This window comes from Tasmannia lanceolata, unplaced genomic scaffold (genome assembly GCF_043159265.1).
Source record: "Tasmannia lanceolata isolate RefF3 unplaced genomic scaffold, GAP_Taslan_0.1 ptg000003l, whole genome shotgun sequence".
Classification (NCBI taxonomy): domain Eukaryota; kingdom Viridiplantae; phylum Streptophyta; class Magnoliopsida; order Canellales; family Winteraceae; genus Tasmannia; species Tasmannia lanceolata.
Window position 1 is genome coordinate 2,530,903 of NW_027518680.1, and position 18,085 is coordinate 2,548,987.

General features: G+C 39.0%; 2 protein-coding genes across 2 annotated transcripts; one reads left to right on the forward strand and one right to left on the reverse strand.

Moving 5' to 3' along the window:
* The first annotated feature begins 1,585 nt into the window (after window positions 1-1,585).
* On the forward strand, window positions 1,586-15,323 carry LOC143847537 (glycine dehydrogenase (decarboxylating), mitochondrial). The gene is made up of 16 exons (XM_077356414.1): window positions 1,586-2,340; window positions 2,961-3,523; window positions 3,665-3,910; window positions 3,998-4,075; window positions 6,903-7,003; window positions 7,170-7,365; window positions 7,460-7,585; window positions 7,746-7,931; window positions 8,542-8,655; window positions 10,602-10,754; window positions 13,162-13,350; window positions 13,725-13,802; window positions 13,893-14,018; window positions 14,099-14,197; window positions 14,435-14,552; window positions 15,032-15,323. Exons 1-16 carry the CDS (start codon window positions 1,695-1,697, stop codon window positions 15,124-15,126), a joined length of 3,114 nt encoding a protein of 1,037 aa, XP_077212529.1. The 5' UTR covers window positions 1,586-1,694; the 3' UTR covers window positions 15,127-15,323.
* A 1,108-nt stretch (window positions 15,324-16,431) lies between these two features.
* Window positions 16,432-17,707, reverse strand: LOC143859941 (zinc finger protein ZAT2-like). The gene has a single exon (XM_077370412.1). It carries the CDS (start codon window positions 17,657-17,659, stop codon window positions 16,703-16,705), a length of 957 nt encoding a protein of 318 aa, XP_077226527.1. The 5' UTR covers window positions 17,660-17,707; the 3' UTR covers window positions 16,432-16,702.
* Between the last annotated feature and the right edge of the window lie 378 nt (window positions 17,708-18,085).

An 18,085-nucleotide genomic window follows, 5' to 3' on the forward strand; every position in this document is an offset into this window, starting at 1 on the left:
CACTGGATCCTTCTGACGTCAAGTACATTAGCCCCCCCTTTAATCATTGATACACTGGTGTCCCTGGTGATGAAAAGGGGCGTAAATATCACTTCCCAAATGTTATTAAAGGGGTAAAAATGCCACTCCCATCATGCTTGCAATACAAACATTAATGCAGTCTTTTGGAACAGGACCAGTCTCCCTAAGGATTGTAGAGAACCTATTAGATGTGGTCAGCTTGGTATTCCATACATTCGTAGCAAAGAATGTAGTGTTTTTTGTTTTTTTTTGGGTAAAAGGAGGTTTTTTTTTCTGTTTTCTTTGATTATCTTCCGGTATTGTAATGGGTGCCACCCTGATTCCTAGATAAATTCCGGGTTAAAAAAATAAGACACTTCCGTCGAGAAGGGCTGAAGGGGTTCCCTTAATTTATGTCTTATGAAGGTTGGGTTTGGTAAAGCAGCATTCTCCTCTTATGGGTGGAAATATGGAGAACCACTTAGAATATTGTAGTCATATCATTTAATCATTTTCCAGAAATGAGGTCCCCATATTTTTGATCCGCTATTACATACTCTCCCAAAGTCACGCCAATTAGACAATCTTAGCATTCAATTCAAAGCAACCAATAGACGGTTTTGATCGATAGCAAGTGGAGCCCACTATGTAGAATATACTGCACGGATGATCCTAATTGAATTTCCCTATCCAATAGATGAACGGCCAGATTAGTCCAGTCAAGATCTTTGGTCTTTATTACACCTACGGTGGGCTCCATGTAGATGACATGTTACTCTCAACAGATCTATGGTGGAAATTGCCGCATAGTGCCTGAATTTATAGTCCAAGAAAGTGATGGTAGCATAGAATTCACCAACTCCCGTTTTTGAATTCCTAGATTTTTATTTTTGATTCGGTGGTGGCAAGTTCACCCCCTTCTATGATGAATTCACCCCCTATTTTTCAAAATGGACGGTACAGCCACACCATAGGATGATTCAAGCCGTCAATTTGATGCGCCAGAATGTAAATAGGTTGTGCCCAAAAAATTATTTCCATAGGATGATTCCAACCGTCCGATCTATATAAGTTTCCATAATATAAGTCCCTCTTTAGATCAGACGGTTGGAATCGTCATATGGTAATGATTTTTAGGGCACAACCTATTTACGGTGTGCCCCATCAAATGGACGGTTTCGATCATCGTCTATTTTGAAAAATAGGGGGGAATTCATCATAGGAGGGGGTGAATTGCAAGCAAACCCTAACCCAAATTTTCCCCAAATTTTTTCCGTGGAAAAAAAAATTGCAATTTTATCCATAGAATCTCCCCAATTTATTCATTTTTTGAGGTGGGAGAAAACGATAAGTAGGTTGTGAAGGAGAAATCTTCCGCCAACTACTTGAGAAAAAATCCAAAAAATTCAAACTTTCCAACCAAAAAAAACGTTTTTTTTTTAAAATATTATCAATTTATCATCCATTGAAATTTGAAACCCCATCCTCTTCCTGATTTTCCACCTCCCATTCTCGGATTTGGTATTTGAAGCCCAAATTCCCATCCTCATGGAAGACAACAATCTTGCCACGTCACCCACCAATTCCGGACCTCCCCTCTCTTTTATAACCCTCTTCTTCTCTAACTCCTCCTCCCTCCAAAATCCTCACCCCCCTTTTCTCAGGGTGCGTACTTTATTATCCTGCGCACTTCCATGGAACGAGCTCGTCGTCTCGCGAATCGGGCGATTCTCCGCCGAATCCTCTCCGAGTCCAAATATAACCCCCATTTTTCCCATCCCTCGCCCCCTTCTCCGCGCTACATCTCTTCTCTCGCTCCTTCACTTTTCTCCGATCCGACAAGGAAAAATGTCGGATCTCCGAACTTTGTTCCGACACAAACCCGATCCGTATCGGTTGAATCGTTGAAACCGAGCGACACGTTCCCTCGCCGGCACAACTCAGCTACACCAGATGATCAGACACAAATGGCGGAATTGTGCGGATTTCCTACCCTCGATGCGCTAATCGATGCGACTGTTCCGAAATCGATTCGGATTTCGGATATGAAGATGCGAAAATTTGATGAAGGATTGACGGAGACCCAGATGATTTCGCACATGAAAACCCTAGCTTCGAAGAACAAGGTTTTTAAATCCTTCATAGGTATGGGTTACTATAACACTTCAGTTCCTGCTGTGATTTTGAGGAATATCATGGAGAATCCAGGGTGGTATACGCAGTACACTCCTTACCAGGCTGAGATCGCGCAAGGGAGGCTCGAATCGCTTCTCAATTACCAGACTATGATCTCTGATCTTACTGGTTTGCCAATGTCGAATGCATCTTTGCTTGATGAAGGTACTGTTAGAAGATCTGAAATATAGTTTTAAATTTCGGCCGAAATATTTCAGTCTCGGTTTGGACTGAAACCGAAAGTACATTGAATCAGAAAAATTAAAGATTTCCCTGAAATTTTCCCGAAATTCCGAAATTTTGTTTTTTCACCCTTATTTAGAAAATTTCCACTAAAACGTTAAAGATTTCCAACAAAATTTTAAAAATTATGAACAAAATTTAAAGATTTCTACTGAAATTGTTGAAATTTCCTCTGAAATTTTATACATTTTGGTCGAGATTTAAAAAAAAAACCTAAAATTTTACATAGTTTTAAATTTTGGCCGAAATTTTTTGGTGTCAGTTTGGACCGAAGCTGAAAGTATGAACCGGAAAAATACAGGAAATTTTCACTAAAATTACCGAAATTTAATACATTTCGGTGGAAATTTTAAAAAACAAAACGAAATTTTTATCAGGATTTTAGGTGATTTCTGCTGAAATTTCCACTTAAACCAAAATATTTAGGTTTCGGTGGTGGCTGAAACCGACATTTAAATCCTTGATTTGAAGTGCTCTCTATAAGCACTAGTTAGGGTTTGATTGATATCATCCTAAATTAGTGAAAATCCTAAATTTGTCAGGTACTTCTGCTGCGGAGGCCATGTCCATGTGCAACAACATACAGAAGAGCAAGAAAAAGACGTTCTTGATTGCAAGTAACTGCCATCCTCAGACGATCGATGTCTGCAAGACGAGAGCGGATGGATTTGATCTAAAGGTGGTTGTTTCTGATTTGAAGGATTTTGATTACAGTTCTAATGATGTTTGCGGTGTTCTAGTACAGTATCCTGGTACCGAGGGGGAGGTTTTGGATTACGGGGAGTTCACAAAGAATGCTCACGCGAAAGGGGTGAAGGTTGTGATGGCAACAGATCTTCTCGCTCTGACGATGCTGAAGCCGCCTGGTGAATTTGGGGTGGATATTGTGGTTGGATCAGCGCAGAGGTTTGGTGTTCCAATGGGATATGGTGGTCCTCACGCGGCATTCTTGGCTACGTCGCAGGAGTATAAGAGGATGATGCCGGGGAGAATTATAGGCGTTAGTGTTGATTCATCGGGGAAACCGGCACTTCGGATGGCAATGCAGACTAGAGAGCAGCACATCAGGAGGGATAAAGCCACCAGCAACATCTGCACTGCTCAGGTTTTGAATTTTAGTCAAATTTTTATCGGTATATGGAAGAAAAAAGATGGGTGTTTTAATTTTAGTCGAATTTTTATCAGTATATGCAAGAAAAAAGATGGGTGTTTTTTGAATTTTAATTTGAAGTAGTTTTTTCTGTAGGCGTTGCTTGCAAACATGGCTGCAATGTATGCAGTCTATCATGGTCCTGGAGGCCTCAAAACTATTGGCGAGCGTGTTCATGGTCTCGCTGGAACTTTCGCGTATGGGCTGAAGAAACTTGGAACAGTTACTGTCCAAGGGCTTCCATTCTTTGATACAGTGAAGGTCAAGTGTGCTGATTCTAAAGTAATCGCTGATGCTGCTTATAAAAGTGAGATCAATCTGCGGATTGTAGATTCAAACACTGTAAGTAATTCAAATCAGCTATGTTAATTGGTATATGGTATTTGAGGTAGAATTATGAGCTCTGATGCAGGTTTGGTAGACTTTCAGGTAACGGTGTCCTTTGATGAGACAACAACTTTAGAGGATGTGGACAAGCTTTTCAAAGTATTTGCTTGTGGTAAACCTGTGAGTATCTCCTTCTATTGATATACTATCTATATCCAAGAATACTTGATATCTCTTGTCATATGTCTAATCGAGAAAGCAAGACACCAACTCAAAATTAAACGTAAATTTGACTACGAGAAATTATTGTATATTAATTCAGAAAGCAAAACCTTGACTCAAAATTAAACGTAAGTTAATTGGTAGATGTATATTTAGTCCCTGTTTGTTTTGGATTAGGAGAACTAATTGTGTAGAAAACTGATTATTTGACTCAAAATTAAATGTAAATTTGAGCCCAATAATCAGTTTGTACTCACAATCGGCTGGCAAAGTCCAAAACAAACAGGGCCTTAAGGTGAAACTTTGGGACATACAAGAATAAGCACAAATACACATGTTAAAAAACTATAACATAAGCAAGAAAATTACCCATAATGGTTTGACAGCATCAAACTTCTAATGACAAACGCATGCGCTGTTGGCCTGTTGCGCACGTGTGATAATTCAACACATACCACATTTCTCATGTAATTCATATAAACATTTAAACATAACAGTATAATACACACCACCTTTCATGTGCAATTCATATAAACTAATAAATATATTTATGTGACACAATTTGGTTAATATATCTACATTAAATAATTTATTAAATATCTATATCAAAAAGTAAAAATAGTGAGAGAAAAAATAACGTGAATTTTGGCATGACTAAATTTGCACATGCTTTTAGCTTGTTAGCGTTTCGAAAGTTTTAATATATTTTATTTTTTAATAAAAAAATAGTTATTTTTATTGAAATGGAAAAATAAAAATAGTTATAATATTACAAAATATAGTGTATGATACTACAAAAGTATGAATTGTGTTTTTATATAATTATCTTGTCTATTCTATTTTTTATGATTTTTAAATATTTTTAATGTAAGAAAATAATTATTTTTTCTATTTTTAATTTTCAACTAGTTCCTGATATTTCATCTTAAATTTTCATCATTTGCATATATTTCCATACATTTTCATCATTTTATAGGATTTACTCTAAAATTTCTAGCCATAAGCGAGATGTTTCCAAGCTTCGACCGAACTAATATAATATATACACTTACGGTTTCAGTTTTGGTATGGGTTTTGATTTCGTTATGTGTTTCAATGAGGATGAAAACAGTAACATTTTGGCCGTTTTGTGTCAGCTTCTATGGAATTTAGAACCATATATCGGAGAAGTCCCATTCGACTTGTCTCATATGTGTACTTATTAGTTGATATAGAATATATTTTTTGACTTGATGATATTGTATGATTAACAAACATAGTTTGACATATGTTATTTCCTATCAGATATCCCCCAAAAAACCATTATATATATATACAAGGTTTAAAATTTCGGTTTCGGTACCGGTTTCGGACCTTGAAATTTCGAAAGTTCAGTCGAAATCTGGTACAAAAAAAAAAACAATATTTTATTCATTATTAAATTTCGGTCGAAATTTTGGTGAAATATTAAATTAATATTAAAAAAAACAGATTTTTTGTGTCAAATGACTCAAATTTCTGAAAAACCGAAATTTCGGCCGAAATAAATGACCATTTCAGTTTTGTGTAGTTTCGGTGTCGGTCGGATTTCGGTTGAAATTTAAAACCATGTATATATATATGTATATATATATTTTCCTCATATATATATTTTCCTCATATATATATATATATATATATATATATATATATATATATATATGAGAAAACTGTTGGTGCGCTTAAGCTCACCCTTTTTTTGGTGCGCTTAAGTTGTTATAATGCCTCCTATTCGTTTAAATGTTTGGGTCTCGCTTAAGCGCACCAATGGGAGGCGTTATAACAACTTAAGCGCACCAAAAAAATGGTGCGCTTAAGCTCACTAAACTTATGGTGCGCTTAAGCTCCCCAATCACATGGGTCCCACATTTTCTGTGGTGATCCAAACCATTCATTTGTAAGGCCTTATCATAGATAGGGTGTGTATCAAAAATCAGCTCCATAGGATCATCCTAACCCCTCCATTTGTGGAGGACAAAAATGGGCAGATTTGTGGACAAACACTGTCTGTCCATTTTGTCCTCCACAAATGGAGGGGTTAGGATGATCCTATGGAGCTGATTTTTGGTACACACCCTATCTATGATAAGGCCTTTCAAATGAATGCTTTGGATCATCCTAACAAAGTGGGCCCCCATGTGATTGGGCGCTTAAGCGCACCCACAGTTTCCTCATATATATATATATATATATATATATGAGAATAGAGTTCCTAAGGTGTCACCTCATATAGCTTATATGAGGTGGCGCTTAAAAACATAAGGGGCCCACTTTGTTTGGTTGATCCAAAGCATTCATTTGATAGGCCCTCACATAGATAGGGTGTGCCCAAAAAATCAACTTCATAGGATCATCCTAACCCTTCCATTTGTGGAGGTTGAAATGGATGGGTATAAACGTCCATAAATCTGCCCATTTTTAACCTCCATAAATGGAAGGGTTAGGATGATCCTATGGACCTGATTTTTTGTAGGCACCATATCCATCTAAGGGCCTTTCAAATGAGTGGTTTGGATCGCCCCAAAAATGTGGGCCCTTTATGTTTTGTGAGCGCCACCTCATATAAGCTATATGAGGTGACACCTTAGGAACTCTATTCTCATATATATATATATATATATATATATATATATGAGGAAACTGTTGGTGCGCTTAAGCGCCATGTGGCAGGTATTGTACCGGATGAAATGTTATTTATGGTGTCAATCTCATGCAGTTACTTCGTCTACAGTTTATGTCAGTTATATGATCTGATTATGATTCTCAGGTGCCTTTCACTGCTGCATCCCTTGCACCCGAGGTTCAGTCCACGATCCCGGGTGGGCTCGTAAGAGAGAGCCCCTATTTGACTCATCCGATTTTTAATACGTATGTCCTTTCTTCATGAAAAGTTTCTAAAGGATTCATTAGCCGACCCCAACTAGTTTGGGACAAAGGCTTAGTTGAGTTGAGTTGAGTTATGTCCTTTCAGCAACCTTGCTACTGTGGCAGTTGCATTTTGCAAGTTCTAACAGTAAGCTGCTTCCTTCTTCAGGTACCACACCGAGCATGAGCTACTTAGATACATTCATAGGTTACAAGCAAAAGATCTCTCCTTATGCCACAGCATGATTCCTTTAGGTTCTTGCACAATGAAATTAAATGCGACGGCGGAGATGATGCCTGTGACTTGGCCTAACTTTGCGGACATGCACCCATTTGCCCCCACTGAACAAGCCATGGGTTATCAGGTAGCTTCAGTATTCTTTGTGGGACTTCTCATGGTTTTTCTTGTTCACGAATGGGACTGGTCTTGACAGTATTGGTTTTGGATGTTTTTAAAAGGAAATGTTCAATGATTTGGGTGATCTCCTGTGTACCATCACTGGTTTTGACTCTTTCTCATTGCAACCAAATGCTGGTGCTGCTGGCGAGTACGCTGGACTGATGGTCATTCGAGCATACCATTTGGTAGGTAATCCAAACTTGCAGGCCAGCAAATTGTTTTTTTTTGTTTTTTGAATGGTAGCAAATTTTCATTAATGAAGTTGTCTTGGCAAAAGGAGTCATGGAGTTGCACAGAATCAAAACCTCATGAAATTTATTGTCTGGTTTTGCTAAAAAACTGTAGGCCAGAGGAGACAGTCATCGGAATGTCTGCATTATACCTGTCTCAGCACATGGGACCAACCCTGCTAGTGCGGCTATGTGTGGAATGAAAATTGTCGCTGTTGGAACTGATGCAAAAGGAAACATTAACGTTGAAGAGTTACGGAAAGCTGCTGAAGCTAATAAGGACAATCTATCTGCTCTGATGGTATGAATCCTGCATTTATGAATTTAGTAGCGTGTTTTACACTTAATTTGGGATTGTTAATCCCTTCTTTGAGGTTGTTAATCCCTTCCTTTTTTCCCATCAAAACCATTTTGCTCATATCAATCTATGCTTTGCACCGATGGATGCTATGTTGTATGAGTTGGTAGTCCAGTTGGATCAACCTTCCTCTAATGGACGCGAGCACTTCATGGAGCTCATGCACGACATTTCAAGGGATTGCCATGTGTTTATATTTTCTATGGCTGGAGATATACACATCCCTCCCAATTTCATTTTCAGACCTTTATATCTTACAACAGTTCACTGAATTTCACCATTCAAAAAAAAAAAAAAACAGGTCACTGAATTTTATGTAAGTTTTTGCCCAGTGTGAATACCGGTGCTATAACCAATGAATTTCTTGCAAACCATATATCAGTAGTACTGGGCATCCGACACCCATATCTATATAACATCATCTTAGTAATGTAGCATGGAGCCATGGACAATAATGAATGCCTAAGATGCATGTTAAGTTTAAATGGATCTGCTTAGAATGTAATAAACGTGCGCTAAAAATTTCTTCTAAATTCTGTACTAAATTTTTTAGGTAACATATCCTTCAACTCATGGGGTCTATGAAGAGGGCATTGATGAGATATGCAAGATAATTCATGACAATGGCGGGCAAGTTTACATGGATGGTGCTAACATGAATGCACAGGTTTGTTTCTTCATCTGTGTTCCTATATAGTTTGTTTCATACTGTAGTCACATCATCATGTTGTTACATATGAATTATTTACTTTTAACTGCTGAAGCTTAGGAAAAAGATTCACAAGCTTGAATCGAACAGGATGAAATTCTCCATTTTCTTTGTTTTGAGTATCACATCTCTCTCATACACAAACACACAAGAAAACGGTAAGCGCTACATGCGAACATCATTCCTAGGAAATATGTCTTTTTTTCTTTTAACCTATTTTCACCCTTGGAAGATATGGTTCTTACTTTTGGGCTGTGCCTGCATCAGCAATTGTCAATCCTATGATAATATTAGTCTGCCGTTCATGATTACAGATTAGGGTGCACTTCTCTTTTATGGTTTTCTTCATCCTCTCTTTTATGGTCAGTTGTCAGTATGGTGTTATGTAGCCCGACAATGTGGGTGGGGTTCTTTCTTCTTCTTGATGCTAGATCATATTGGGGCCACACTTGTAGTTTGCTTTTAACACTGGCCAGTTTGCTTTTAGATCTAGCTGGCAGGACACATTGTGTACTTCTTGGTAGTTTACTTTTGGAGTTTTTATATCGTGGAAGTCTGTATAGTCCATTATTATGCAAAAAGTATTGTACGGCCCACACCATAGGGTGATCCAAACTGTCCATTTGATGGGCCACAACGTAAATAAGTTGTGCCCAAAAATCATTTCCATAGGAGGATCCTAGCCCTCCAATCTATAAAGGAACTGCATATTATGGAAACCTCTATAGATCGAGGGGCTAGGATCATTCTATGGAAATGATTTTTTGGGGCACAACCTATTTACATTGTGGCCCATCAAATGGACTTTTTGGATCATCCTGTGGTGTGGGCCGTACAGTACTTTTTGATAAATACTTGATTCTACTGGCTTACACCTAGGGGTGTAAACGAGCCGAGCCGAGCCGAGCTTGGCCAGGCTCGGCTCGGCTCGTTAAGCTTAAAGGCTCGGCTCGGCTCGGTCAGGCTCGGCCAGGCTCGCGAGCTTTATCGAGCTTGGTTATAAAGTTTCGCCCATGTCGCAAAGGTCGGTAGCAAAAGCAAATGAAAAAAAAAAGTAATGATTACAAACAGCGCAAAGGTCCGTAGCAAAAGCAAATGAAAAAAAAAAACGTAATGATTACAAACAAAAAAGTAAAATAGCGAATTTATAAAGTTTGAAATGAGAAATTACCAAGAAAAGGTGATAAGTTATGACAATTAAGAAAAAAATACCAAAAAAAGTTCGAAGTTATGACAATTACGGGAAAAAATTAATTTCGGATTTTTCTCAACCGTTTGATATATACGATGTTGACATGACATACGCACCGTCAGTACGTTTTTGAAGATAATGTTTACATGACGAGCCTTAACGAGCCGAGCCGAGCCGAGCCTAGCCTAACTCGGGCTCGGCTCGTTAAGCTTAACGAGCCGGCTCGGCTCGGCTCGTTAAGGATTCGAGCCGAGCTTTTTTCGAGCCGAGCTCGAGCGAGCTTCCGAGCCCGAGCCAAAATTGACACCCTTACTTACACCATATAACATCTCTTACTGTTGAGCCTTCATATTATTTCCATTGTGAACCTCTATATTTATGCTTGTGTTTCTATCTTCCCATGCATGATGCTCATTAATCTAAATAATCTTGGTCACCTTCATTCTGTTGTTGAGGTTGCATCCTCCGGGTGTAACACCAAGACTTGCTTAAAGTGAAAACTACTTAGTTAATGTGAGTCTTTTATACTTGTTACTTGGTTAATGTGAGTCTTTTATACTTGTTACTTGTAAGGGTCTGGTGGTCAGTATGAAGTATGCAATTTTTTAATGGAAAATTAGCTGATTCATAGGACTTGCCTTCTTTTTTCTCCCAATAGTTCTTTTGCATGTGTACTTCTTATATTGATGCGAACCTTTCTCTTGGTGTGCAGGTGGGTCTAACAAGCCCAGGTTGGATTGGGGCAGATGTTTGCCATCTTAATCTCCACAAAACATTTTGTATACCTCATGGAGGAGGTGGTCCTGGCATGGGGCCCATTGGTGTGAAAAAACACTTGGCACCATTTCTGCCATCACATCCTGTGGTAAGATATTCTGTTAAAACAACATCCAGTTCACTAAAACATGAATATTATAATATTTCCATCTACGTGTAGTACTGTATGTGCGTGAAGGAGGCTGATAGGCATGAGAAAATGTTCATTGAGACTCTTTCGTATTTGTCAAATTCCCCAGACAAAAAAATTATGGTTGCATTTTTTATCCTGGTAGCAGATTTAAGTTAATAAATGGATAGAAACTGTATACAACGAATGGCTTACAGCGCACACCTTTTTCAGAGAGCAACACATTAAAGGAAATTTTATTGTCATGCTCGATCTCTCAAATGATAGTTGGGTACCAAGTTTATGGAGGCGGGGAACTTTGAAGAAGCTTGTTTCCGCACGGTGGTAGTATAGTTTTAAGTTTTCATTGAAGAGGCCTTGGTAGAAATGTTTGCTGTCAAGAACATGATTCTGTATTCCAGTTGTCCGGTCATGTGTTTCCATTTTGAAGGACATGAGTAAAAATGGTGCACTGATTCATTTAAGCTGGAAGCCTTCTTTACCAATTTTAGCTGAATTCCTCTAGAGCTAATTAGGATGCCTGCTTGGCTACCTCAGTGATCCTCCTTAAGGTTCATTCTTCATAAGGGAGTCAAACTATGATTTGTGGACACGGACACGGAGTGTCGGGCACGGCAAACCCCCATAATTTAGAAACGGGGACATGGCTAAAATAGAAAGTATATATAATCATAATTTGTCGATATGGATACATGTGTTCAGTTTCAACACGAATATGAATTGTCTCACATGGCAACATCTAAAAATCTTGAAATGGTGACACGTACATACACGAAATTATTGATTATTACACAAATATGTGTCCACACGTCCACATTAACTCTAATACTCTTAGTAATATATTTAAAAGTGTCCAAAGACTGGACATGCATGTCGTGTCGGACACGGCAGGACACGTGTGTTAGCGATAAATTCAAAGTGTCGGCTAAATCATAGGAGTCAAATGATTTTCATTTTGGCAACCCTCTGAAAAAACAAGTGATGAATTCCAATGTTTTCTTAAAAATGGGATCCCATTTTTTGGTTCAGATCCGTCACAATTCATAAGTGATCACCTTAGTTGTGAGTTGTTCTCATAGGTAACTCGTCATTTGTTCTGCTGACCATACCTTTTCTTCTTTTGTAATATTCACACTTTTCAACATGAAATTGTAGCTATCACTGTCCAACATATTTTCTTGGTGAAGATTGAAAGTAAGCATAGTGTTCCATTGTCTTCCTTATCAAAAAAAAAAAGTGTTCCATTGTCATATCAAATGTGCATGGAAATTCCGCAGTTGAGATTAGAGGAAGATAAAAATCTCAAATTGACCGGATGAGTCGCTTAATTCATTCATCCAATGCATACACATCGTGCAACTATAGTTTTTTTTTTTTTTTGAAGAAAAGTGATGTAGGACCCGGACAGAGAAATAGGAGAAAGAGAAGAATTAGAAGAGAAGTAAAAGAATAAGAGAAGAAGTAGAGAAGAATATAAGGAGAATAGGGGAAGATGAGAAGAACAGGTAAGAGATGAGAAGAAGAAATCTGTAGAGGGGAGAAATATTGATTGCCCTAACTTTGTGCCGATTGAGCAGATTGTCGAGCTTTGTGTTGACACAGAGGAGCATCGTGGCAGTGTTGACTCTCCCGTGGATATTCTGACAGAGGATTTTAGCACACTGGTGGACAGCATTGAGCCCGATACGCCCCTAGCAGATGATTTTATTGATGATTCCATTGAGCATGATGAGATACCAACGGGTGTTGATCTTTTAGAGGATGGTCATGGATTGCTACTTTCTGTAGCTCTCATGTCAGTCCAAGAGGAGTATGTTGCTATATTCCCTGCCACATTACTTGTCAGGAGAGGTTCGTTTCTTTATGGTTCTTCATAGATGATGAGTAGAACAAGAGAAGAACCGGGGAAGAGATGAGAAGAAGAAATCTGTAGAGGGGAGAAATTTCAATTCAATTCAATAATCATCAAAAGTTAAAATCCCTAATACAAGATGTCTATTTATAGGCAACTGAAATAAAATTCTATGGAAAGTAAAATCCCTTAAACTAAAACATGGAAAATAAATCATAATTGGAAGACTATTATATTCCTCACATTTTAGATGTATTTGGATGGTTGATAGACGGATTTTTAGTTAGTCTTTTATATGGATGAGTGGTGATGGATTTTGGCCACCCCGGCCAAATTTGTTGCATTGAACACATGCCAAACTTCTATAAACTATGCTTAACTTGTTTTATGTGTTACTATGACTTCAGTGGCAGTGGTAGTTGATCTTTGGATCCATATTTTCAGCTTTTGCAGCTTCTGGGATCTAACTGCTATCTTTTTCTTTTCTTTTCTTTTTTTTTTTTTAATTTTTAGGTGGCCACTGGTGGGATACCACCTCCTGAGAAATCCCAGCCGCTTGGGACCATTTCTGCTGCACCGTGGGGCTCAGCACTAATTTTGCCCATTTCATACACGTACATAGCCATGATGGGGTCCAAAGGACTCACCGATGCTTCAAAGATTGCTATATTGAACGCGAACTACATGGCAAAGCGTTTGGAGGTTCATGAATCTTCCATAGTTCTCCTGTTCATTTGAATATTTGATCCTTGTGGGGTTTGTGAACCTGGGGGATGAAGTTCTAGGATTTTAAAATGCAGTTTAAATTCCTTTCTTCCAAAACCCACTAGTGCCAAACACCCATATACTAGTTTCTGGAAACAGGGGCATTCTGGTTGTTTTACCACACTAAAGAAAACAACCCACCTTTCAAAAGTGGGCCAGAAGACATGCTTTTCTCTGGTTAAACCACAGGCACAACCCTGGTTTGGCAACTCTTTTTAAGGATAGTGCTACATTTTTTTACTAGTGGTGAATGTTAAGCCTTAAATATCTGTTACAATTTTTTCCTGTAATTTTTTTTTTGGTTCTTGCAGAAACATTTTCCCATACTTTTCCGTGGTGTTAATGGCACGGTTGCCCACGAATTCATAGTTGACTTAAGAGGCTTTAAGGTGTTTGAAAGCTAATCATTGTTCAGTATTCTTTCCTTTTTGTAATTTTTTGTATCCCTTCTGCTAATTAAAACTTCATTGTTGTTGCAGACCACTGCTGGTATAGAGCCGGAAGATGTTGCTAAACGTCTCATGGATTATGGATTTCATGGACCAACTATGTCATGGCCAGTTCCGGGCACACTTATGATTGAGCCCACTGAAAGTGAAAGCAAGGTGCTCTCTTGAAATAAATGACTGCTCTTTCCATGTTTCACATTTTTTGTCAGTTTACGGATCTCTGATTTCCAATGCAGGCAGAATTAGACAGGTTTTGTGATGCTCTTATATCAATTAGAGAAGAAATTGCTCAGATTGAAAGTGGGAAAGCTGATGCTAACAACAATGTCCTTAAGGTGCTTATGGGCACTTATTTTTTATCTCAAATGTCATAATCTGATGTAATTTGCATATGGAGTTCGTCTACTTTTTTTTCCTCCTAGATCCTTTTACTAACTAATCCTCATTTTAATAATTTTAAAATTTAAAATTTTCATTGTTCAAAACATCCAATCTTTTCGTCAGAGTTTAGTTTTGGGTCTGCGTATTATGAATTTCCAGAAAAGGGTGACTGACAAGAGTCATGTGTGCAGGGGGCTCCTCATCCACCATCACTGCTCATGGCGGATGCATGGACAAAACCATACTCAAGGGAATATGCCGCCTTCCCTGCTTCTTGGCTCCGAGCATCCAAGTTCTGGCCCACAACAGGTATAGCTTATCTTCTCATCATTATTCCTTCCATATGAGAAAATCTTTTTGAATAAAAGGTGACTTTATTGATTGAGAATAACCATACAGAAAGATGTAGGAGACAATATGAGAATATCTTTTAAATCAAACAGTCGTTTGATATGAGGACCACTTTTAGAAACTTCACAAGTCAATCATCGATTTCCCAAGCTCAATTTTTCCTTAGTCAAGTTCTTGTCTGAGTTCGAATTACCCTGCCAAGTCAATCACAAACTCCCAACTTGCCCAAGTTAGTGAAAATTTGACCACTTCAATCATTGACTCACAAGTTGAGTCAGTTTTATCTTGTCCTTGTTTTCGCCTACCATTTTAAATGCTGTTAAGGCCAAACCCATTGAAATTTGGCGTGGCCGACTCCCACTGTCATTCCCATTATAGCAGAATATCTATAGATTATGACTCTATGATGGATGCTAAGTAATGGGTTTGTTAAACAGGGCGTGTCGACAATGTTTATGGCGATCGCAACCTCATATGCACCCTTCTCTCAGTATCACAGATGGCTGAAGAACAAGCTGCAGCTACTGCCTAATTTTGTTAGCTTTGCTGCTGCATCTTAAGAGGTTCTAAACCTTCTCTTCTCTCTGAACTGTATATAAGCTTCTGGGGACATACTCACCCATCTTATTTATATATTTAAAGTTGATGCTGTACTTAAATCAAAATACCCCATCTCTCCATTGTAGTTTCTTCACAGGATATTGTATCCAAAGTATCTATTTGTTTGTAGCTGGTGATTTACTACTTACAACTTCATATCCCAGCCAAGCATTTGTTCACCATAAATCAGAAAAAATTAAAGAAAAACTAGAAAAAGATTCGGACAATTTGGACCAATGTCTGTCATCAAAATGTTCTGATGAAACTGGAATCAAATTGATGATCTGGACAGAGATCATCCATAGATGGGCCTTAGATGAATATGCTTTGATCATTCAGTGGGTGGGCTCCCCTTGTACTTTAGCCTGCTAATGTACTTATGAGGGAAAATACATTTATGCTTGCCATGTAACAGGGGTTATGATAAATTCGCACCCCCTGTGGGATGATTCACACCCTTGTGTGAATTGACGTCAAAAAGCGTTAAAAGTCTGAAGCTTTTTTATGCTTTTTGACGTCAAATCACTATACAAGGGTGCCACTCATCCTACAGGGGGTGCAAATTTATCATCATCTCCCCCTCTTAAATATGATTGAGGTAAATACAAAGAGAATGGGTTTCGATGCTGCTTTGACGGATATATGAGGGGATTTAGGGCACGGTTGGTGCCCATATTTCTCCTTTCTCCTTTCATGTTCTATTAATATTAGTTTCTAAGCAATTATTGAGCTCTAGATTGACGAATGGACCATGCAAGAGGCCCACCCCTTGACTTCAAACATGATACAGACCATTCATTCAGTGGCCCCATCATGGAGATGTCATAGAGTAGAAATCGCACTCAAGAGGACAATCCTAACCGCACAGCTGGAGTACATTCTGAGAATTTGCCAGCCACTGATTGAACAAGACGACTAGAACCCACAAAAAAAAATGTCATGGTGGTGGGCCCAATTAGAATATCCCACTTTGGTGCATCTTGTTGCATTATTCCCCAAAAGAAAGCAAATAAGTTTACACTAGTGTCTGCTACAATTCTACGCAATCTTGCAGGCAAGCAAAATCTGCTCACATATCTTCAAACTGAACAATAAATCCAACAAAGGCATAATTCTACAGGAAGAACTTAACAATAATCTTAAACGCCAAAGAAAATAAAAGAAGAGGCATGTGGTGAAATAATCTTACCATAAAGAAAATAAAAGAAAAGGCAAGAGGTTCACTACTGTCAAGTAATCCAATTATTTATCAATTATGAAGAAAGTATAGTCGCAAGTCACAACCCACTTCAATTCCCTTTTTCAAATTACAAAGACCTATGATTTTTTGTCTACCATTTGTGGACACAGTGTAGGAAAACCATCTTGGCCAAATCAATATATCATAGAGACAGTTAGAATCAAAGCTAAAGCAATGTCATAAGCAGACCCAAATACCCATACATCCTCCATAGAGAGAAGCAAAATGAAAACCATGAAAATTCAAGCTAGAAGAAGTTCAAGAGCCCTCAAATCCCTAACCTTAGATCCAAAACAAGGTCAGAAGAAGAAGACTCTTCATTCTCTACTGGGGCAGGCAAGTTCAAGTCCAAACCACAACCCTTTGTTGTGGAAGAACAACTCAGCCCATATTCATCTCCTTTCTCCCAATGAAACCTCTTGTGCCCACCAAGGGCTTGACCACTAGAGAAAACCCTCAAACAAATGCTACATTTGTGCTCCAAACCCATCACCATGTTCTCTTCACTCACCTTAACCTTCCCTTCCCCTCTTTCACCACCACCATCTTCATCTTCTCCTTCTTTCCTCGCAATGGCGTAACAACCCTTGACATTCTTATGACTAGCCCTGTGCCCTCCTAGTGCCTGGTGGGACCCAAACACCCTCTTACAACTCGAACACTCGAACCGACAATTCAAAGTCTCTAATCGGCCCACATCGGCAGCATCGGCTGTCTCCGACGGCTCCCAAAAAGAGTCGCCGGATTCCGGCAAGCATCTATCCACCCAAAAACGCGACATATCGCTTGTCGTGACCCCATTCGCGAGCATTACAAGACATGTTGCAGCCTCGTGATCCTCATCAGTTAATTTGGGAATCGGAGAAGGGGGCTGATTCTCAACCGAGACCGGCCGGCGGAAATTAGGTGGGGGGTTAATCCCACGCCATTGGCGTTCCGGGTGACACCTCATATGTCCAAACAAAGCCTTCAAAGACCAAAATCTTTTCCCACATTCGCTACACGGGCGTGTGATCTTCGCACCCGTCAAGGCGGCATTGGGTTTCTTGGAACTTCTCGGCTTCCAACCAGCGGAATCACTTGGGCCGGGATCACCATGTCGGCCGAGCTTTGACCGCCTCTTTCTCCGGCCATCAATCCGGTCACCGGTGTTATCTCCGGCGATTATGAGGCTTTCAAAGCTTTGCGGCCTAGATGAAGAACTTGGGGAATTTGGGGTGTTCATGTGTACGGATCAGGATGAGTTTAGAGAGCTTAACAATGTGAAGACTCGTTTCCACCATGTAGTTTGGGCGGTTATTTTCTTCTCGTGGGTGGTTTTGAATTCATACGGTTATTTTCAGTTATGAATGGCGCCACAAGATAAAATGCAATAAGAAAAACGGAAATGACATATTTGATGCCTTTTCTTCCCTGGAACAGCCCCACTCTGGTGTATTTATGACTAATCTTTTACCCTACTAGGGGCTGTACCAGGGAAGAAAAGGGAGGAAATATATCATATCCCTAAAAATGGCTACCAAAAAACGTTCATTGTGGTGAGACCTACAATAGTACAATGGATGGATCATATCCAACGGCTGAAACTTATTAAGATGTTTGTCAAATCAACGTGCTGCTATACCATGCTTCAGGGTTGCTGCCTCGCTGG